Source organism: Zingiber officinale, chromosome 8B, assembly GCF_018446385.1.
Source record: "Zingiber officinale cultivar Zhangliang chromosome 8B, Zo_v1.1, whole genome shotgun sequence".
Classification (NCBI taxonomy): domain Eukaryota; kingdom Viridiplantae; phylum Streptophyta; class Magnoliopsida; order Zingiberales; family Zingiberaceae; genus Zingiber; species Zingiber officinale.
The window spans coordinates 39158126-39181409 of NC_056001.1; the positions used below are offsets into that span (position 1 = coordinate 39158126).

Here is a 23284-nt window from a genome sequence, read left to right on the forward strand (position 1 = left end):
AAATTTATTTCGACAATTTACCAAAAGGCGTACTACAATTAATATATTTACCAAAAAACGCATCACAATTTTATATTTACTAAAAGGTGGAGTTTACCAAAATCAATCCCCAGATTACCCCTCTGGCTAACCTGGCAACCGCCTTTTTCAAACACATTTTTCCAAGCATCCAAGCCGAAAGTAGAATAGAAAAATAATTTGTGGTTCGGATACACGTCTTCTCACCGTCTCTCTCCCTTCGTCCCTCTGTGTGGTGTTATAAACTTGAAAGAAAAAAAAATATGAACCCTGCGCTTGCCATTACTGCTCGTGGTGGTTGGCGATTGCAATAGACCAGTTAGGTTTATGGCATAATTGCGTAAGAGTTGCTAGAGGAGACCAAGGACAAATTAAGTTAAGAAGGTCAGCCGAGAAGGACAAACTTCTTGCAAGAGGGAAATGAGTAGAAGCACACATTTAAAGATTTAGACATGTATGTATGGATTTTTTTACTGTAAAATAGGGTAGTGAAGGTAAATAAAAAGTACACCATTTGTCTGTGAAGGGTGGCAGCAAAAAGTGGTATTATGGTTAATTTTGGTTGTGTGGGGAATAATATTCAATAACACCTGAATTATGATGTAATAGAAGACTTAATCGATTTAATTCATGTTAGTTTTTGACGTTGATAGTTAAGTTTGGCTAGGGTTTAGTCAGTGGTGGTCCTAGTTTACAAGAAGTATCTGCTTCAAAAGTGGCTTGATATCTATGAGATCAGGCCCAACGTGGGCCTGATATCATAGATATCAGGCCTAACGTGGGCCTGATACCTATGATATCAGGCCCACGTAGAGCGTGATATCGATAATGTGTTATGTGGTTAAAACTTTGCTTTTACATCAGACCGTTCCTAGTTTGAGCAAAATTACAATTTAACTACAAAAAATGATTATGTAGTTACAAATTTACTAAAATAGTTTTTTAATTTATTTATCAGGGATGATCATATAACTGACGAAATTCTATATGAGATATGGAATACTCTTGATGCAACTTCTAGCATTGGACATGCAGATAATGTAGGAGAAGTATCCAGAACAAATATTCCATCATCTTCACAGTATAATTGTGTGCATAACACAAATAGAAATACGAGCAGTAATTTCACATTTGATCTAAATGAAGAAGCTAGTATTCAAGAAGATGAGGTTTTGAACCCGTGTGCAACACTTGTTGATTACTATGAGCCTAGTTGGAGTGAGGAGGAAGGGTATTATAACCGAAATGGAGAGGAAATGCAATGCAATATAAATGTACAAGAATTCTTTGCTGATGATATGCAGATTGAACAATATGAAATATCTCAAGAGCAGTATAGTGACTTAGAGGAGGAGTTCCCAATAGCTGATGATCCATATATTCTAAATTCTCGATTGCTCCAAAGGCCAATTGAAGAGGCAACAGATCAGCATGAATTTTTTGTAGGACAGATATTTCAGTCTCGACAAGAGTTCAAGAATCAACTTGTGAAGCATGCCATGGTTAAACATATGAGATATAACCTAGTTGACACTCGGAAAAATAAAGTAAAAGCTGTCTGCTTCAATCAACCGTGTAAGTGGAGAGTAGTTGCCAGGGGGGATGTCGAGTTCATTGTTACGAAATATATAAAGGAACACCAATGTGGCACCATTAGGGAAAGTGCTGATCATCAAGCATGCTCTTCATCCTTTGTAGCTTCTTTTGTTGAAGAGCAATTTCTTGCTAATGAACAATACAAGCCAAGTATGATTATAGCAGATATAAAAGCCAGGTTCGGAGTGACCATATCCTACAGAAAAGCTTACATAGCTCGAAAGAAAGCGATGAAGAAAGTTGTTGGAGATTATGATCAAGCATATAGAGATCTTCCACTATATCTACGTGAGTTAAGAGTAAGGGATCCTGAAACCTATGTTGCACTACACAGGAATGGGGATAATCAGTTCCAACGATGTTTTTGGGGTTTTGGAGCTTGTAGGAGAGTATTTAGGTCTTATCTGCGTAAATTAATTGGAATTGATGCCACACACCTAAGAGGCAAATATCCGGGTGTGTTGTTGATGGCTACATCAATAGATGCTAATGACAATGTCCTCCCAGTAGCCTTTGGAATCGCTGAAGTTGAATGTGGGTCTGCATGGGAGTGGTTTCTGGATCATACGAAGAGATTTTTTAATGTTGATCCAGAGTCAATGAGTATAGTATCAGATAGACATCGTGGCATTATAGCAACAGTTAGGAAAGTATACCCTACTGCCCATCATGCTTTTTGTTGCCACCACATGTCTTGCAATATGGTAACAGATACTGGCAGTAGGTCAGGTTTAGGGTTGTTTTGGGCAGCTGCTCGAGCAAACACAACACTACAATATGATCTCATAATGCAGTCCATGCTTGAAAAACATCCAGATGCTCATAAGTGGCTTCAAAACATTGACCCTAAAAGATGGGCTAATGCACACTTTAGTGGGAGAAGGTACACAATGCTAACCACCAATTGTGTAGAGAGTTTAAATGCTTTGTTCAAGGAGACGCGTGAACTTCCGATAAACAGGTTAATTGATAATACCAGAAGAAAGGTAGCTCAATGGTTCTGTAACCGTAAGGAGGAAGCGTCGAAATGGTATGTAGCGTTGACACCTCATGCTACCAAAGAAATGCAATCAAGGAGAGAGAAAGCTAGACGATATAAAGTCCACCCCTACTCTCAATCCAAAATGGAAGTAGAGACATGGGATGCTTCATACATTGTTGATTTGGAGAGGAAATATTGTAACTGTGGGGAGTTTCAAATTTCAGGATTGCCTTGCTCACATGCAAATGCCGTCATAATTCACCGGAACATGGATACACTCCCATATTGTGAGCATTACTTTCATTCACATAATTGGAAAACGACATACATGGATCGTATTTACCCCTGTCGAAGCAAAGAATTTTGGCCTAGGGGTGTCAACAACATTATAGTGCTATGTCCACGTAGCCTTGTGCAGCCTGGTAGGCGAAAGAAGGCAAGGATCGAGTCAAAACATAATGGGAAGGTAAAAATCAAATGCAGCAGGTGCAAACAACTGGGCCATAATCGGAGGACCTGTAGAATGCCGCCAGCCCCTGGATCTTGACTGAATTGTAAATTCGAGGAGTTGAGGCATATGTTTTGTATGAAGTACATAAATAGGTTTGTAAGACAAACAGTTGTTAAAAGTGATGTTTCTGTTATATACGTTTATGGAGTATTTAGTTTGTGTTACAGTTTTATGATATGTATGAGAAGTGTAAACCATCACCTGCAAGGCAGAAATAATACTTCACACCATATCTCCATTGTGTCAAATAAAAATGCGATACATTTCAATTCAACAGGAAGGGGTTCGTAATTACAAAGTCACATTAATATGTAGTGAAATATAGATGTGTTAAAACATGCACAAAGGGAGTGTAGTAATCGATTCCATAGGGTAGAAAAGAAAAGGTGTGGACTGTTCCGTGGCAACTGGCACGGAGCCATACTTCGTAATCCATGGTGTATAAATTATGTTTGACACCATAAATACCATCTCCCTACCATGACCTTCACAGGGGACTTGATTTCATGAAAATCCAAGTAGGGGAGGGTCATCAGTGGGTTTTACTCAAAACCCACTGATGGACCTAGACACATCGGATTGGACCCATTTCAGCGCTAGTGGTATTCTGGAGTTGCAAGGACTCAGAATCTGGTGGCAAATAAATGTTTAAATATTTATAGGTGCTGGGAAAAATTTAAAATACAATCAGCCTCCGTTGGGCCTGATATGCTTGGATATCAGGCCCAACGTGGGCCTGATATGGTTGGATATCAGGCCCAACGTGGGCCTGATATCCAAGCATATCAGGCCCAAAGTCGCCTTGACACTTATAAATGGCAACTGGCACGGAGCCATACTTCGTAATCCATGGTTTATAAATTATGTTTGACACCATAAATACCATCTCCCCACCAAGACCTTCACATGAGACTTGATTTCATGAAAATCCAAGTAGGGGAGGGCCATCAGTGGGTTTTGGTCAAAACCCACTGATGGACCTAGACACATCGGATTGGACCCATTTCAGCCCTAGTGGTATTTTGGAGTTGCAAGGACTCAGAATCTGGTGGCAAATAAATGTTTAAATATTTATAGGTGCTGGGAAAAATTTAAAATACAATCAGCCTCCGTTGGGCCTGATATGCTTGGATATCAGGCCCAACGTGGGCCTGATATGAGTGCATATCAGGCCCAACGTGGGCCTGATATCCAAGCATATCAGGCCCAAAGTCGCCTTGGCACTTATAAATGGCAACTGGCACGGAGCCATACTTCGTAATCCATGGTGTATAAATTATGTTTGACACCATAAATACCATCTCCCCACCATGACCTTCACAGGGACTTGATTTCATGAAAATCCAAGTAGGGGAGGGCCATCAGTGGGTTTTGGTCAAAACCCACTGATGGACCTAGACACATCGGATTGGACCCATTTCAGCGGTAGTGGTATTCTGGGTGGCAAATAATAATTTAAATATTTATAGGTGCTGGGAAAAATTTAAAATACAATCAGCCTCCGTTGGGCCTGATATGCTTGGATATCAGGCCCAACGTGGGCCTGATACGCTTGGATATCAGGCCCAACGTGGGCCTGATATCCAAGCATATCAGGCCCAAAGTCGCCTTGGCACTTATAAATGGCAACTGGCACGGAGCCATACTTCGTAATCCATGGTTTATAAATTATGTTTGACACCATAAATACCATCTCCCCACCAAGACCTTCACATGGGACTTGATTTCATGAAAATCCAAGTAGGGGAGGGCCATCAGTGGGTTTTGGTCAAAACCCACTGATGGACCTAGACACATCGGATTGGACCCATTTCAGCGCTAGTGGTATTCTGGAGTTGCAAGGACTCAGAATCTGGTGGCATATAATAATTTAAATATTTATAGGTGCTGGGAAAAATTTAAAATACAATCAGCCTCCGTTGGGCCTGATATGCTTGGATATCAGGCCCAACGTGGGCCTGATACGCTTGGATATCAGGCCCAACGTGGGGCTGATAATATAAAAAGTAATATTTCAAATTAATAATAAATAATCTTACACATAAATCGAGGCGATTAGATAAAATAAATTAAGGAGATATTAGGCCCAAGTTTCAATCTGCAAAAGCGCACACTCTCCTGCTTCGTTCTTCATCTTCTTCTCGAAGCCATTCAACGCAGCTCCGGGCCAAAACCCACTCTTCCTTCACCGGCGTTCAAGAATCATTTCCGTACGGAGGTCGGTTTCTCATTTAGTTAAGCTTTCTATAACCGGTTAACCTAGGGTTTGTGTGGGTGTGTTAGAATAAGAGCGTAGAGTTTTTCTGTGTTTGGTTATACAGTACGTAGGTTCGCAATGGCAACAAAAGAAGTCTCCAAAAGTCTGTGTGCTGATCGACCAACTTATCAAAGTTACGTCAACAGAGGAAGAACTAAAAGAATGAACTGGAAAAGTACCATTTGCCACTTCAGAAAGGTTATCTCTTCTGTTAACCTGACTTCAGAACAAGAACAGATGATTCGAGGCACACCTTTTTCCTGGATCCTCGACCTCCCTGATAGTTCTTTTGTAAGAGCTCAGGTACAAAATATGTTTGATAACTGGGATCATGAGGAAAAAAACTTTATCTTCCATGGGAAGAAGCTCAATTTTACAAAGGTAGATGTGGGACTGATTCTTGGCCTACCCGACAATGGAGATATAGTTCGTCTCGATTTAAATGAGGCTTCAAGCGCACTGTACATGGAATTTTTCCGAGAATTGGATTGTTCTGCCAAACATTTAGAGAAACTGATTAGGAAGTCTAGATCAAACGACAAGCTGTACTGTCAGCTTTTTATCCTGTATTTTTTTACAACAGTTCTGTTTTGTGGGAGTAGCAGTGTTCTCAGAATACCTGTGCTCTCCCTAATTGACTGTGTAGATGATTTTGAGAACTTAGCTAGGTTTAACTGGTGCAATGCAGTATACAGTTTCATGGCTCAACAATTAGACTCCATTGGATTGGAGCTTACATTAAGACCAAAACCACAGGTTGCTGATGCAACGCCCAAGGCCCCCTTGCTAAAGGGATTTCCAAATATTTTAGCTGTAAGTCCGATTACATATATAGCAAGATATGTGTAAAGATTATGAATTACTTTTATAATCATATTGTAGGTATGGGTGTGTGAGCACATCAGCATTATTGATCCAGACCATCCAGAAAAATTGCCAAGAATACTACGATGGAGGTGGCCTAACTATCATGTTGACACAGTAAAAAAAATGATAGACCGTGTAACTGCAGATAAAATTTTAGTAGATTTAATTCCGACAGAATCAGAGTTAAATTTACTACCAAACCGGCCTCAGCCATCCGAGTATCTTGAGTTGGTTGGCTAAGGATCTTTACATCAGTCCGAAGAAGGGCAACTCCAGTGTGACGATACCGTAGATTGTAGTTTGTGCAAGGAAAAGGATAACAAAATTGAGAGTTTAAAGCAAGAATTATATAAAGCTTCTCAAAGTTTGGAGGAAGCTAATAAAAACCTAGCAACGGTGATAGAAGAAAAGGATAGTCTAGTAGCAGCAAAGGATATTGTGATTGCTGATATGGAAGCTATGCTTAAAGAAAAGGATCAACAAATAAGTGAACTGCGTAAAGAACGGGATACGAGTGGCAACAAGGCTGACACTATAAATTCTGACGTGGATAACAGAATTTTAACTGTAAAAGACAAAATCATAGCCGATGCCGAAAATAAGATTAAAGAGCTCCAACAAGTCATACAGAGCATATCAGGGGAGCCAAGAGCATCAGAAGGCATAGACCCAGCATCAGAAGGCATAGACCCTAATCTGCTTATAATTCCAACTAATTTTCGGGTAGGCCCCAAAAGAAAGAGAACCCAGAGAAGGTTGATATCCCAATGCACCAAAAAAAAAGGCAAACAGGTTGTTCTTAGTGTCGAACCAGATGCTCCTGCACCATCAAAGACAGAAAATACAAGTTCATCACAGATAGAAACACAATGTCATGAAATTAACAAGGTCAAAACCAAAATATTGAAGGTACGGTCGAGAGTAGGTAAGTTGTTATTTTAGAATCCTTAATGACATAGTATTATTTTAATTATCTCAGCAAGCAAAAACATTTTTTAAAAAGAGCAAAGATGATGTGATAGCCGATGCATTGTTGAAGCTCAGTCAGTTAAGGTAACGTAGTTGCCAACCTAAATTCTTAACCCACATGTCAACAATGGATTATTATTGGAGGTTAATGATAATTTTTTTATTTTCAATTTATTAAATACCATTGACTGTATACTTGTGTGTAGGGTGACGGTGCAACCAATATGGGCAAATGATAATTTCACCTTAGATATGCAATCTTTTATGACAATATTTGATTGGACACAATATACCAATGGGGATTGCATAAATGTTTATTGGAATATTCTTGCTAATGAAGCCAAACACTCTAACTCACCATACCACCCATCCATATTTTGTGGGGTTGGATTCCCAGTATGTCCCTTATCTCATTGTAAATTGTTTAAATTATATATTGGATGCAGTCACCATAATAGCTCTATTATTTGTATAGGACTTGTTCGGAATGATGCACGTGGATGCATTGAAACAAACTGCAAAAATAGATGACGACAAGGACATTAGATATATTTTTTGTCCTCTACATAACCAAGATGATCATTGGCATCTAATGGTCATGGACCTGGAGGAACGACAAATAATTCATTATAACTCTCTTGGCACCACAGAACTTTACACTTCTGTTTTTAATCAAACTGTAAGTAACAAATTTCTTATATCCAATAATCATTGTTTATGTATTAATTACTATGGTTTGATATTTGTAGGTGTTGTTTTTTAAGGAGCTGAACTGGTCATACTATCACATATGGCATAAAGGTTTAGAACCATTCTCCGGGAGAGAGTATAAAACGATGCAAGTTATTGGCCCCACACAAAGCAAATCGTAAGTATTAGTGTATGTTCCATAATAATTCTATTTGCCTTTTCTATGATGGATTGTGCATTTGTTTTGTAGGTTGGATTGTGCCTTTTTTTATAATGCGCTATGCAGAGAGTTTGATGTTCCGGAGATCTACAGACTTTGTACAATCTGATATGCGAGCTTATAGATTTAGACTTGGACACAAAATCATGTCTGACAAAAATTTTAAACTATAGAAATAGTGAACAATTGTAATAATTTATTGTAGTAATGATTTACTGTTTGTGTAACTAAAATTTATGGTGAATAAAATTATTGTAAATTAAATTTATAAGAAAGGATACCATACCAAGGCCACTTTGGGCCTGATATCCAAGCATATCAGGCCCAACGGAGGCTGATTGCATTTTAAATTTTTCCCAGCACCTATAAATATTTAAACATTTATTTTCCACCAGATTCTGAGTCCTTGCAACTCCAGAATACCACTAGCGCTGAAATGGGTCCAATCCGATGTGTCTAGGTCCATCAGTGGGTTTTGAGCAAAACCCACTGATGGCCCTCCCCTACTTGGATTTTCATGAAATCAAGTCCCCTGTGAAGGTCATGGTGGGGAGATGGTATTTATGCTGTCAAACATAATTTATACACCATGGATTACGAAGTATGGCTCCGTGCCAGTTGCCATTTTTCTTTTCTACCCTATGGAAGGTGACTATTAAAATTGATGTTATTTTATTATTTTGATCAGGCCCCTGTAAGAATACTTGGAGTTTATATTAGGGGGAGATAGAATACTGCTTTATTAAATGATATTCATATCAGGCCCAACGGAGGCTGATTGTATTTTAAATTTTTCTCAGCACCTATAAATATTTAAATTATTATATGCCACCAGATTCTGAGTCCTTGCAACTCCAGAATACCACTAGCGCTGAAATGGGTCCAATCCGATGTGTCTAGGTCCATCAGTGGGTTTTGACCAAAACCCACTGATGGCCCTCCCCTACTTGGATTTTCATGAAATCAAGTCCCATGTGAAGGTCTTGGTGGGGAGATGGTATTTATGGTGTCAAACATAATTTATAAACCATGGATTACGAAGTATGGCTCCGTGCCAGTTGCCATTTATAAGTGTCAAGGCGACTTTGGGCCTGATATGCTTGGATATCAGGCCCACGTTGGGCCTGATATCCAAGCGTATCAGGCCCACGGTGGGCCTGATATCCAAGCATATCAGGCCCAACGGAGGCTGATTGTATTTTAAATTTTTCCCAGCACCTATAAATATTTAAATTATTATATGCCACTAGATTCTGAGTCCTTGCAACTCCAGAATACCACTAGCGCTGAAATGGGTCCAATCCGATGTGTCTAGGTCCATCAGTGGGTTTTGAGCAAAACCCACTGATGGCCCTCCCCTACTTGGATTTTCATGAAATCAAGTCCCATGTGAAGGTCTTGGTGGGGAGATGGTATTTATGGTGTCAAACATAATTTATAAACCATGGATTACGAAGTATGGCTCCGTGCCAGTTGCCATTTATAAGTGTCAAGGCGACTTTGGGCCTGATATGCTTGGATATCAGGCCCACGTTGGGCCTGATATCCAACCATATCAGGCCCACGGTGGGCCTGATATCCAAGCATATCAGGCCCACGTTGGGCCTCATATCCAAGCATATCAGGCCCAACGGAGGCTGATTGCATTTTAAATTTTTCCCAGCACCTATAAATATTTAAACATTTATTTGCCACCAGATTCTGAGTCCTTGCAACTCCAGAATACCACTAGCGCTGAAATGGGTCCAATCCGATGTGTCTAGGTCCATCAGTGGGTTTTCACCAAAATCCACTGATGGCCCTCCCCTACTTGGATTTTCATGAAATCAAGTCCTATGTGAAGGTCTTGGTGGGGAGATGGTATTTATGGTGTCAAACATAATTTATAAACCATGGATTACGAAGTATGGCTCCGTGCCATTTGCCATTTATAAGTGTCAAGGCGACTTTGGGCCTGATATGCTTGGATATCAGGCCCACGTTGGGCCTGATATCCAAGCGTATCAGGCCCACGGTGGCCCTGATATCCAAGCATATCAGGCCCACGTTGGGCCTGATATCCAAGCATATCAGGCCCACGTTGGGCCTGATATCCAAGCATATCAGGCCCAACGGAGACTGATTGCATTTTAAATTTTTCCCAGCACCTATAAATATTTAAACATTTATTTGCCACCAGATTCTGAGTCCTTGCAACTCCAGAATACCACTAGCGCTGAAATGGGTCCAATCCGATGTGTCTAGGTCCATCAGTGGGTTTTGAGCAAAATCCACTGATGGCCCTCCCCTACTTGGATTTTCATGAAATCAAGTCCCCTGTGAAGGTCATGGTGGGGAGATGATATTTATGCTGTCAAACATAATTTATACACCATGGATTACGAAGTATGGCTCCGTGCCAGTTCCCATTTATAAGTGTCAAGGCGACTTTGGGCCACGTTGGGCCTGATATCCAAGCGTATCAGGCCCACGTTGGGCCTGATATCCAAGCATATCAGGCCCACGTTGGGCCTGATATCCAAGCATATCAGGCCCAACGGAGGCTGATTGCATTTTAAATTTTTCCCAGTACCTATAAATATTTAAATTATTATTTGCCACCAGATTCTGAGTCCTTGCAACTCCAGAATACCACTAGAGCTGAAATGGGTCCAATCCGATGTGTCTAGGTCCATCAGTGGGTTTTCACCAAAACCCACTGATGGCCCTCCCCTACTTGGTTCTACCTGAAATCATGTTCCCTGTGAAGTTCTAACTGGGAAGATGGTATATTTGGTGTCAAAACGTATTTATACCCCATTTCTAATAAGGTATTGCTCCGTGGCAGTTGGCACGGAACCTAGTGACGTGCTCTGGATACCTCCGTTGGTCCGAGCCTATTTGATTTTTTAAACAATCCCAACCGTTACCATGATTGCAGTTTTGAGAAGATAGAAATGGTGCGCATTACAACTTATATACATTGTCTCTTTCCACTGATAAGCACGAACATTGCATTTTGTATTTTGTGATTTATATTTCTGACTAATCACTATGCAATATTATTAATATTCCAGTGACAGTTTCTAATCTTCTCATACACTACATACCACCGTATTATACAACAAAGACTACATACAAAGATATTAAAAGTCCTACACTACGTAATAATTGCATTTACAATCTATACAAGTTTTTGCCTTACAAGACTGGATATTTAATCCAATGTTTGAAAATATTTATCCCTCAAAATTGCTACCATTACATCAATTCTAATCTTTTTCATGTCTCCTTGTTTGAAGTCCATCTTCATATCATATAGGAGACATCGAATGTATTGCATCACAAAAAAGCCACAGTCAACACTGTAAAGAACAACAGCATTTTAATTGTCAATAATTTTTTATCAATTATTTATATTCACACCTTGTGCTCGATTTACCTTGCTTGTTGTTATGGACATTCAATTGTGCGAGAGACCCATCTATCAAACGGATAATGCCTTTCCAAGTTTGGATGAATAGCAGCAACGTGCTCACGACTATATAATTTAAAATCTGATACCTGAACATTGAAGAGGAAATTTTCATTTTCCATCAACTAGCATTTATATTAAAATACAAACAATATCATTATTATTAGATGCTCACTGCTGCTTCAAATTCATATTTGTATTTACTTCCACTTGCAAGAGAATTGTACTGATTGAACGTCATTGATTTGGTGTCGACCACCAGCAAGTGGAAGTGTGCATTATCACTGCACAAAGGTATAAATATATACCTTACCTCTTCATCTCGTCTATCCGTCTTTATCATGTGTTCGAAGGCAAACTTACTTGACGATTTCATTAATGACTACAAATATGCAAAGTCATACATACATAACCAACTAATAAAAAGAATTCTATTTTTAACTATAATCAAATCAATTCCTTACTGTGAAGAATGTTGAACAATATATTGACTTGTTGTATGTGCTTCCAGACGGGAATGCCCCCCTAAATAAAATTTTACAATACGTGTCGATTACATCCCCTCTTGTCAACATTTCTCCATTCACACCAGATAAAAGGGAATACAAATTTAAACAAAAGGGTGGTTCCTCCCAAACTATATCATTTGTAAACCTACAAAGTAAACAAATCACAGATTATTTTTACAAATTCCTTTTTGATAACCTTAGCCCAAATATGTAATCAGATATGCATATATTATACTTTACTATTCAACTATTTCATTTACGTACTTCATTTCCTCCAAGGCTTTTAATAAGTACGCCACCTCTTCGTCTTGTTTTTTTTTCTTGGAAGACTTAAATTGCTTCTTGACATACTATCCATACAAACAAAAAAGCCAATTAGATAATCCATTATATCTAACAAATTGCAAAGAAATTTGCATATATCGTCTTACAGCAATTGCTTGTTTCCTCATTTTGTCATATTTGGCAAACATTTCTACATCCTTGTCTGCCTCTTCATCAGATTTATCTTCCATCATTTGTACAATATTAATTTCTTCTTCCATTTCATCCAAACCTATTTTTCCTTTCCCCTTGCCCACAACAACATATTCTTTGACAAATTTTTTTCCTTCTCCTATACTTGTAACTTTTTCCGTAGGCTCACTTATATGTATATTTCTACGCTGCCTCTTAGGTAAAGTTTTGAGCTACAATGGACTATCAATTGGAGTATCCCTGTAATCATAGCGACTTCTGTCACATCCTCTCCTACTTCTTGTTGTAACACCTACAGGTTCAATTTGAGGATCGTCTACAGGCTCGCTATATTGAGATTCCATGCCTTTTTTTCCAACTATTTTAAGTAACTCTTTCACTCTCTCCTTCAATTGCATGTTCTCCATTGTTAGCTCTTTATTTATGTTTGCTTGCATAATGCAATTACAACAATCCTTATTAATCTGCCTTCCTCCTACACTCACTTCAATTTGTGATGCCTCCATTGCATGTGGACTGTCCTCAACGCCAGCAAGGTTCTCAACCAATGATCTTTCATCTTGGTTAGGGATTAGGTTAATCACAACCTGTAAGAATATTAAACCACATGTTTAAACCATACTTTTTTACCAAACTATAGTCAAAGTATTCTAAATTTACCTCTTCAGATGAAACTTGGTTAATCATTTCTCTTATCTTACTAATATGTGAAGGAATATTCCTCCACTTATTTATTCTGGCTCCTTTTATTTTGTATGGTTTTTGGATTGGAACATGCTCCAAAAACCATGCCTGATTCACCATGACAAGGGTTAACTATTTTATAATTGTTCGCAAAATATTAAAAATTTTCACACAAATTAAACACTTACTGCCAAAAGACCAGCAAATCCCTTTAGGTAAGGGAGGTTGGTGTTAGCATGTTTTGTCTCAGTTGATGAAAATATGTCCCCAATCTTAGGTAATTGTGGAGCCATAAATTCATGGATTGATTCAACCCAGTTGAATCTATCAAGATTCTCAAAATCATCTACTATATCTATAAGACTTAACGGGACCTTATATGTACTAGAAGAAAATAAGACACAAACAAATATATACAAAATATAGAATTTGCAAAATAATAAAACATCATCTTCGACTTCAACGCGATTGCCATAAAATTTAAGCAACTCCTCAATTCTTGATCTAGTAGCTTCTTTTTTGTTTGAGAAGTAAGTTAGAAAAAGGTCACTGGATGCTTTAGCTGAATCAATCGGAATTGAAGCTCCTCGGTCTGCAATACCGAGCAGTAATGAAACGTCTCCTCTTGTGAAGCAAACCGGAACACCTGACCAAGTTAAATTATTATTAGAATTCTACCAACACATACAAAAGTATTAGGAATACCGTGGACATGATGCAATGTCATATCAAGAACTGATACTCCATCGTATCAGGTCCACGTTGGGCCAGATAAGATGCCGTATCAGGCCCACGTTGGGCCTGATACGATGTCGTATCAGGCCCACGTTGGGCCTGATACGATGCCGTATTAGGCCCACGTTGGGCCTGATACGGCATCGTATCAGCCCCAAGTTTAGCAAACACTTAAATTTTACCATACAACTACTTTGTAATTAAAATACAAATTTATAAATTGTACCTGAGAATCTAAAGGTTTGACTACTTGAATCCCAATTTTCAAATATATTTACCAAAATCCCACGGATGTGCTGCATATCTTCTATGTCCAAAAAAATACGAAAGGGTGACTGTTTGATCAGCATTATGTGTCGGTCATGTAAAATAACACCGCCTCCATGCGTTCCTTTCTTCGTGGATGGTTGAAAAAAACTTTTAAAGTGACCGAGGACACTGTTCCAATGCAGTTTCTGTCCAACATCAACTGAACCCTATACTTTATAAAAAAAAAAAATTTAAATCATAGTAGTTCAGCTTCTCAATATCACAGAGTTTGTAAAATGATAACCTTTACAGCTAATTGATGTGGCGAGGATGATGATTCGCCCGATCGACGTCTTTGCGCCATTATGATACTAGCTGATTAATGTAATGTAAACCCTAGAATCCTTCACTGATGGCTCACGAACACTCTTGGTTTTTAATTAAACTGAAATGCTAGCTAGATGGCGCTTGAGAAAAACTCGAACTGATGGCTCAAGAACACTAAACTAGGGTTTCACAAGACCGAGTTGCACTCGCATGTCACGAAGGAGGGAGGTATCCTAATGATCGTTTTTTTTTTTTAATATCTAAGTTTTTTAAAAATGTGGTTCGGATGCCTGGGAATTGATGACTGATCAGAGGTGTTGGTTGGCGGTAGAGTTATATTCGGTAATATACATCACTTACCTGTGCCTTTTGGTAAATACAAAACTGTGATGCGTTTTTTGGTAAATACATTAACTGTAGTACGCCTTTTGGTAAATTGCCCAATTTATTTAATAAAGTCTTCAAGTTGTTTTTTAAAATAAATTAAATTATTAAAATTAATATTTAATTTGGACTTAATTTATTTTTAATTAGTTTGAAAGTTTGGTTTAAATTTAGCTGGCTCTTAATTTAAATTTATATGATTATTTAAAATTTTTACATTTTAAATTTATTTAATTGATCGAGTTTGATAATAAAATTTTTTATTCACGTTGATAAATATTTTTATTGATGAATATTATTCATAATTATTGTTTACGTCATAAATATTAAAAAGTTAAATACGTGTTCAAGTTTATTCAGTTATTCAAATTTATTTAATTAATTAATTTTACATATATTAAACTAAAATCATGCTGCTCAAAACAACTCAACATAGTGTTATTAATGTAATTTCAACCAATTATTGAGGTAGACATGTAATTTCTGCTCTATTTATACCTATTTCTTTGATTGGGAGCAGTTCTGTGGGCCGATTCCGAGGCAGTAAAAGAAAGAACAATGGGAAAGCGAAGCCATGCTCCGCATGCCGCCCAAAAACCTCGAGTCCAACGGCGGTAGTGCTCGCCGATTCAGCAACCCTAATCCTGCCCAAAGCTTACCGCTAGCCGCTGGCCGTGCAATGGCCTCCGTGCGCGCGCGCGATGCTCCGCCACCGCCGGTGATTAGGAAGGCCGGGAGGTACACCGTTTTCATCACCCCTCCCCGCACCCCGAAGCCTTGTGAGGATTCTGGTTCGAAAAGCACGAGCCCTGAGGCCGAGCCTGTTTCCAGCCCTGGAAAGGTGGTTCTTTTACCAGAAACGACTGTCCGTTCGCCGTCGCCGATGGCTCTGGAGGTTTCCTCACCCATAGTTAGCGCTAGCCCTGGAAAGGTGGTCCCTTTGCTTGAGAAGGTTTCTCCTTTGCCGCCTCCGGTGCAGGTCCCGCCGCTTCAAGTCGAGAAGCAGGCCGCCAAGTCATCCGGATCCGTGTTCGGGTTCTTCTGGGACGCCATTACCAGAGTTCAAGATGGTTCCCTTTTGTCCTCCAGATTTCGATATTTGATGCCTTTTTGATGAATTTATGAGGGTTTCCTTGAAGCTTGTATCTTCGGTTTGAATTTCAGCGCATTCAAACTTGGATGAGTGTTTAGCGGATTGGTTCTGCTTAAACCAGTCAAAATATCAGTGGGCCTTGAACGATTACTACGATTATACTGGAAAGGTAAGCTTTTCCCTTTCAGTATCAGAATACAAGTTTATATGTTTTAAAGTTTCGAGCTTTTGGCTTATGATTCTCTCGCTTGAATGTCTTTTGGAAGAACGTCTTCTCTTTTGGAGGCATTCTTAGGTAATTCTAGTATTCATGCCGTTTGAAGAGACGATGTTGGAAGAGATCGAATCAGTTATTTTTTGACTGGGACGATTAGTGTGAGTTTGGTTGATGGTTATTAGGAACCTCTTGCGGTGCATTTAGTTGGGTAGAATAGAATGGAATGGGAATGGTTTATTGCCTCTGTGAATGCTTATTGTGGTGCTTGTTTATACTAATTTGACACAATTGTCGAATGTATTCTGTTCCTGAGGTCTCTCTTTTGAAAATGGTTTGTATAGGCAGTGGTATATAATAACTCTTATCAAGTTTGTTTCTGCCTTCTGTCCACTGCAGAAGGAAAGGGGTAAAGGTGATAAGTTGAAAGAAATAGGTCGTAATGGGCAATCTGTATGACACTTTGCATCAGGTATATTCAGGTCACCTCTCCGCTCCATGTTTATATCTATCCTCTTGTGAATCTTTTCCATCTATATTTGTTGCAGAAAAGCTTCTCCGAATTGGTTCCAAGTTTGAAATTGTTCAGTAGCTATGTATGATGCAACCGTCTCCATATCGGGTCCAACCAAGGGGGCTCAATGTTCTGGTATAGCCAATTCTAGATCTTTTACTAGTTATCATTTTCAGTCATGCTATTCGTAAACCCAGTCGCATTCTCGTGTCTAAGAATGTAGTAGAACTCTCATCTGAAATAATGCTTTGTTTATATAATTGCAAGCAATCAAAGCAATTGTTCTTTCCCATGATGCAATATGTTTGCTGTTGGCGCTCATGTACAATTGAGAATGGAGCTAAAAGCATCGATGCTAAGAGATCTTGTCCTAATTGTGAGAAGTAGTGGATTGCGAGCAATTGGAGGAAATATATCGATTCAATATTCTGATACGATAGTTATGCATTAGCTCTGTTTCTATTTCATAGGTGATAACATAATGACAATAGAAAGAAACCAAAAAGGAAATTGCTGCGACATATTCCAAGACTTAGCTATTTATGCAATCTTGTCACGATGAACTTCCTACTCCAGTGCTAGTTGAGAATGTTGCAGTTGTGCTCGTCATTGAGCTCCACATAGAGATATCGACACTATATGGCTCAATATGCTTGAATGGATTGTTAACAACTGGATCTGTATCTCTTCCCTCCAAGATCTGCACAACACAGTTCATTTTTGGCCTTTCTTCAGGCTGATGATGAATACACCTCAATGCCACTAGACACAATCTCTCGACCTTCTCCCTGTACTTCTCTTCGACTCCACTTTCTTCAATTATGCTCTTTATCTCGCCTTGTTCGAACTTGTTCCACACCCAAACGGGGAACCACTCCTTGCTCTCTGCTTGCTCAGCGTCAAAATTCTTTCTTTTCCCCAACATCTCAAACAGAAGCATGCCGAAGCTGTAGACGTCAACCTTATGGGTGACTGGCGAAGATGACCACATCTCAGGCGCAGCATAGCCAGGAGTTCCCCGACCACCGTATGTGACCACTGAATGAGTCTTCAGCTTGTTCCTCTCACATAACCTTGCCAGTCCAAAGTCGGCTATTTTGGGCACAAATTCTGTTGTAAGAAGTATGTTTGCCGGCTTTATGTCATAGTGCACGATCTTTTGTTGGCACTCCTCGTGCAAATACCGGATTCCTTTTGCAGTGCCAACTGCGATTTCATACAGCTTTCTGAACTCAATCCTCTCTTGTGCTTGATCGAACAAATACTGGTCTAGTGATCCCTTCTCCATGTACTCGTAGACGAGTGCCTTTGTCATTTCGTCGAAGCAGAAACCATAGAGCTTGACTAAGTTGAGGTGATAGGTTCTGCCTATGGTGCCAACTTCTGCCATGAATTGCTCCTCGGCTTTCTTGCTCGAGGTGCCATGGAGGACTTTCACTGCTACTTGTACTCCATTCGGAAACTGGCCTTTGAATACTGTTCCATTACCACCAGAACCCAATTTTTCCACAAAGTTTTGAGTGAAATCTACAAGATTTTGAGGTGTGAATCTAATGGGCTTCTCCTTCATGATCCTAAATAGGAACTCTTCAATAGGCTTCATTTCAATCCTCGATTCATGGCTCAAGGAAGGATCCGTAGATCTAGTTTCCGAACAAGATGGATGCATCATTGCATCTATCGATGACTTTCTCATGTTTTGAACACATCGTATGACCAAAATTGCTATCACGAGTTGGATTATCCCACCAAATATCACTAATACTGTGAAGTTTGAAGTTCAAACTTTTAAACTATTGCAACTCGAACAATAAAGACACTTTTCACTCACATATCGAACCTGAAGTAGAAAATCTTACTTATTATGACAGCAACAGAGAGGCCGCCTGAGCCCGAAGCCATCCCCTCAGTCACGGAGGTAGTTCTTGGATTTCTTTCTGCATAAAAAAAATCTTCTCTTGCAGTAAAACTAGCTTTAGAACAGGTAGATCTCCTTTACACACTCTTTTCTCATCATTGTTTCAGATTGTTTTTTTTTACTGAAACAACTTTTCTTTGTGTGTTCAGATTCAATTTGTAGAATTTTTGAGGTTTTTTTTCTTAAAAAAACTCTTTTGAGAATTGAGTGAGTTCTTATTTCTCCTACAAGAATTGAGAAACAGAAATAAACTGAGGGAAGAAGAAGAGAAACTTACTAGCTTGATCAGTGATCAACAATGGAAGATGTTTTCTTGTTCAGTACAAAAGGGGAAGCCTACAGATGAAGAAAGACTTTCTTTCCTGACACTAAATGGATGAAAGAAATCTTATCAAGAATGAAAGAGACTTGTTAATCAAATTTCTCAAATTTTCTTTTTGAAGTATATTATGCTTGTGTTCTTGATTGGTTAGATGGGGCAGTCGCTGTTTGGTGATGGCTGCTAAGCTATCGTTTATCCTTTGGAAGCTAGTGTGGGTGGCTGATGTTTTGGAGTAAAAAACTTAAAAACAATTTCAATAATTAGGGCAGTTGAAGGTTTGCCTATTCTCAGTGACTTTGAATGTGATAACTGGAACGAAGTGTGAGGGATTATACATTCAAAAGTGAAACCTAAAATCAGCTTTCAAAAAAAAAAATTAAACTTAAAAAAAAATAAAAGATGATCCTTTTTTATTCTAATAGCTAGAAAAAGCTTCTCTTTTTATTTATTGTCAAAATAATATTTTATTTCATCTCAATCTATTTTTATTTATGAAAAAACACTTTTGTTTGATTGCTACATATAGTTGTAACCGGTACTATTTATATATTACAATTAATATTATATTATATTAGTTACATGACTATAATTATTATAATCACACAGTTATAATAATTATGAGATTATATCGGTTATACGATTATTGTAACAATTATAAGATACCGGTGAAAATAAAAATGGATTGATATCAATTTGGACGTTATTTTTATAATAAATAATTTTTTTTATATAATTTTAATAAAAAAGAATGTTTTTCCAAAAAATTTTATCTAATTTTTATATATTTAATAGTAAAGTCCCTTTTAATTTTTTATTCTAGATTTCAAATTCAGTTCCGCTATTTTGTCACCTACCCCAACTTTGAAAAGTCCATTGAGTATAGGCTGCAACTTTGAATTCAAGTTCACGTAGGCATCACCTAATTAATTTAATTAATTTTGAAAGCTGATTAATTTTTTTTATTTGTCAACCAAATAAATATGGAATAGGATTTAGGATTTAAGATTTTAAAATAAAAAATATATCTTCAGAATATTCAACCCAAATTTAAACTCTAATCTTTCTCAAAACGTAAAATCATTCACTTTCTATCATCTTCATCTATAATAAGTGAATTGTATTATTTTTTTGCACATTTCACCAGCCCTTTGATCAATTTGACTAGCATGGTGAACATTTTAACTAACTCAAGATGAATCAAACTTTTAAAATGATTGTTCCAGTATGACTTGGTTTATTTTTTATAAGCTTGAGTTTATTTAAAATTTAACTTAAGCTTGATTCATTTAAATGTTATCAAACTCTCAATTCAAGTTTGACTTGAACTTAGTTCGAGCTTGATTAGTTTAAATGTTATAAAGCTCTCAATTCAAGTTTGTTTGATTGTTTGAAACTTTTAATTATTTGATTGGTTATTGAACTTAATAATTCAAAATTATTTATTTATTTTATTATATTTTATTATTTATTTATCATATTGATAAGAGTTTTATTAATGAACATTGTTTGTGAATATTGTTCACGAATGTTGTTCACGAATATTGTTCACGAATGTTGTTCATGAACATTATTCATAAACGTTAACGAGCTGAACATATATGTGTTTAAGTTTGTTTGTTAGTTTAATGAGCTGTTCAAGGTTGTTTGTTTAATTAATTTAATGTATATTGAACAAACATAAATAAACTTCTATCAAGTTGAACACCAAATTTGTTTATGAATGCTTAGTTTATTTATAACTCTATAAAGAAGGAGACCATGTGTAGCTGTAGAACCATAAAGGCAAGGAATGTTAAAATGCAGAAGTGCCCTAAACGAAGGAAGTCCGAAGGCAGGCAAAACATCAAAGGTAGGACTTCGGCGGGTAAATGTTTGAAGATGTGTATCTAGGACTTCGGTGGGCAAACGTCAAAGCTAGTCCGAAAATAAGGAAGTCCGGAGGCAGGTGGTATCTTGGACTTCTGCTGCGACTTCGATCGACTCCAACTCCGACGTCTTCCGCTGCCTAATCCTCCAGAACCAATTCAAAGATAGACACTTACTAGCAAAATGACCTCTCTCTCCACACTCATAGCACGCACTTCATATCTGATGCTCCATGACGGTCTCGACCACGACTGCTTGAGTTATCGGACAACCAGCCTCGGTCCTTCGACTTAAGAGGCCCTGGGCGAAATAATAAAATGAGATCCCAAATGAATTTCTAATAATATATAATTTATCTACAATGACTTCTTCTAGCATTTCTATTTGCAAAATCTTCTATAATATTATCAGTTTCAAGATTTTCCAAGATGTCTTTCTCAATACATAAAATTGCCAATCCATTTAATCTTTCTTGAGACATTGACGATCTCATATATGTTTTTAATAATTTTAATTTTGAAAAACTCCTTTCAGCCGATGCTACTGTAACAGGCATAGTCAACAAAATTCTATAAGCAATTGCAACATTTGGATAACAATCTACACTTTGAACAAATTCAAGAATATCAATTGCAGATATTATCATATTGGTAAAGTCGTTTGTAATATTTTTAATTCAGTAAATAAATCATCTAACTCAACATCTGATGAGTTGTCATGAGTTAGAGTAGATTTTAAATTGACACAATATTTTCTTAATTCATCATCATCCAAAGTTCTTAATGTTTTTGAATCAAATAAAAAACCAAATATATTTTCAAAGGTTTTCATTTGCTCGAATCTACATTTTAAAGAAGCAATTGTCATGTCCACAACAACAATAAAATAGTCAATTCTAAAAGACTCTTCTAATGATAGTGAAACTTCATTATCTACTCTTTCATTAAATTGTTTTTTCCTAAAAATACGGCGCTTTGTTGTAAATATTGGCTCTATATTCATATCTAATGCAAGATTCTTAGCAATAGTCAAACTTGCAGCATAACCATCATTCCTATACTTTTCAAAAAATGAGATTACACCTTCTAATTGTTTCATGGCAGAGTCTATGCACATAGATTTTGATTGTAATTTCTTACTCACCATGTTTATAGCAAATAAGATATCATACCAAATGACCATACCAAGTAAAAATTCAAATTTTTCGATTGAATTAGCTAAACTTTCAGCTTCACTTATTGACTTTGCATCATCACAAATATTATTTAATTCAAGTAAAGCTACTCTCACTTCCACAATTTGAAATCTAATAGCTTGAACACTTTTAATACGACTTTCCCAACGAGTATTCGACAAAGATTTGACGGTTAATCCCTTCACATTATTAAGTAAAATTTTCCATCTCTTAGGAGAACTTGAAAATAATGTGTATATGCGTTGCACTACTCCAAAAAAAGAAACAGCTTTAACACAAGAATGGGCCATATCACTAAGAGTTAGATTAAGACTATGACAAGCACATGCATATACAACGCTCTTGGATTTATTTCAAGTAACCTCTTTTGAACTCCTTGGTGTTTTCCTTTCATATTGGAACCATTATCATAACCTTGACCTCTAATATTTTCAATACTAAGATCAAGTGATTTTAACACATTTTGTAATTCGTTAAAAAGTCCTAAACCTGATGTATCATCTACTTTTAGAAACTCTAAAAAGTACTCCTCTATTTTCACTTTATTACCTAACATATTAACACATCGTACTATAAAAGTCATTTGTTCTTGATGACTTATATCTGGGGTACAATCAAGAATTATTGAAAAATATTTCGCTTCTTTAATTTTATTAATGATAACACTTTTAACATTATTAGCTAAAATAGAAATCAACTCATTCTGAATTTTATGACCTAGGTAATGATAATGAATTTCATTACTTTGAATACGTCTAATATGATCTTGCATCACATAATCGAATTCAGCAATCATTTCAATCAACCCCAAAAAATTTCCATTATTGTCTTGATAAAGTTTTTCATTAGATCCTCGAAAAGCCAAACAACGTTTAGAAAGACATTTTACAGTTGCTATTATTCTTGTTATAACTTGTCTCCAACGCTCTTTTTCTTTGGAAATTTCTCGTTGTAGGTCTTTATCAATTATTAGATTTTTATCTAATCGCATTTTTAATTCATTCCAAGTGTTCATGTTAGTTATATGTTCAATAGTGTTTTCATGTTCTTTAAGTCGTTCACTAAGATGTTTCCAATCTCTAAATCCATCCTTTGCTAGTGAACTTCTATTGTTTTCAGATTTAAACAACTTGCAACAAAACAATAAACTTTATCTACATATTTACTGTAAACCAACCACTTTCGGTCTCTTATTTCTCCATTACTTAAATGTCTAGAATAATGAGTATAAGA

General features: G+C 37.3%; 2 protein-coding genes across 4 annotated transcripts; one reads left to right on the forward strand and one right to left on the reverse strand.

Moving 5' to 3' along the window:
- The first annotated feature begins 15457 nt into the window (after positions 1 to 15457).
- Positions 15458 to 19274, forward strand: LOC122015894 (proline-rich receptor-like protein kinase PERK10). 2 transcript variants are annotated; one of them, XR_006120994.1, is made up of 5 exons: positions 15458 to 15999; positions 16094 to 16191; positions 16636 to 16708; positions 16785 to 16885; positions 18900 to 19274. XR_006120994.1 is itself a non-coding variant. In XM_042572979.1 (4 exons), exons 1-3 carry the CDS (start codon positions 15504 to 15506, stop codon positions 16693 to 16695), a joined length of 654 nt encoding a protein of 217 aa, XP_042428913.1. In that variant the 5' UTR covers positions 15458 to 15503; the 3' UTR covers positions 16696 to 16708; positions 16785 to 17042. The 2 variants fall into 2 exon arrangements, 1 of the variants encoding a protein (XP_042428913.1); XM_042572979.1 differs by lacking the exon at positions 18900 to 19274 and having other exon boundaries at positions 16785 to 17042.
- LOC122015893 (rust resistance kinase Lr10-like) lies at positions 17183 to 19083 on the reverse strand. Of its 2 annotated transcripts, none has more exons than XM_042572976.1 (3): positions 18946 to 19083; positions 18610 to 18687; positions 17183 to 18514 (listed from the first exon to the last, which is right to left on the reverse strand). In XM_042572976.1, the coding sequence occupies exons 2-3, from the start codon at positions 18650 to 18652 to the stop codon at positions 17304 to 17306; spliced, it is 1254 nt and encodes a 417-aa protein (XP_042428910.1). In that variant the 5' UTR covers positions 18653 to 18687; positions 18946 to 19083; the 3' UTR covers positions 17183 to 17303. The 2 variants fall into 2 exon arrangements, with proteins under 2 accessions (XP_042428910.1, XP_042428911.1); XM_042572977.1 differs by having other exon boundaries at positions 18610 to 18702; positions 18946 to 19079.
- Positions 19275 to 23284: the final 4010 nt, after the last annotated feature.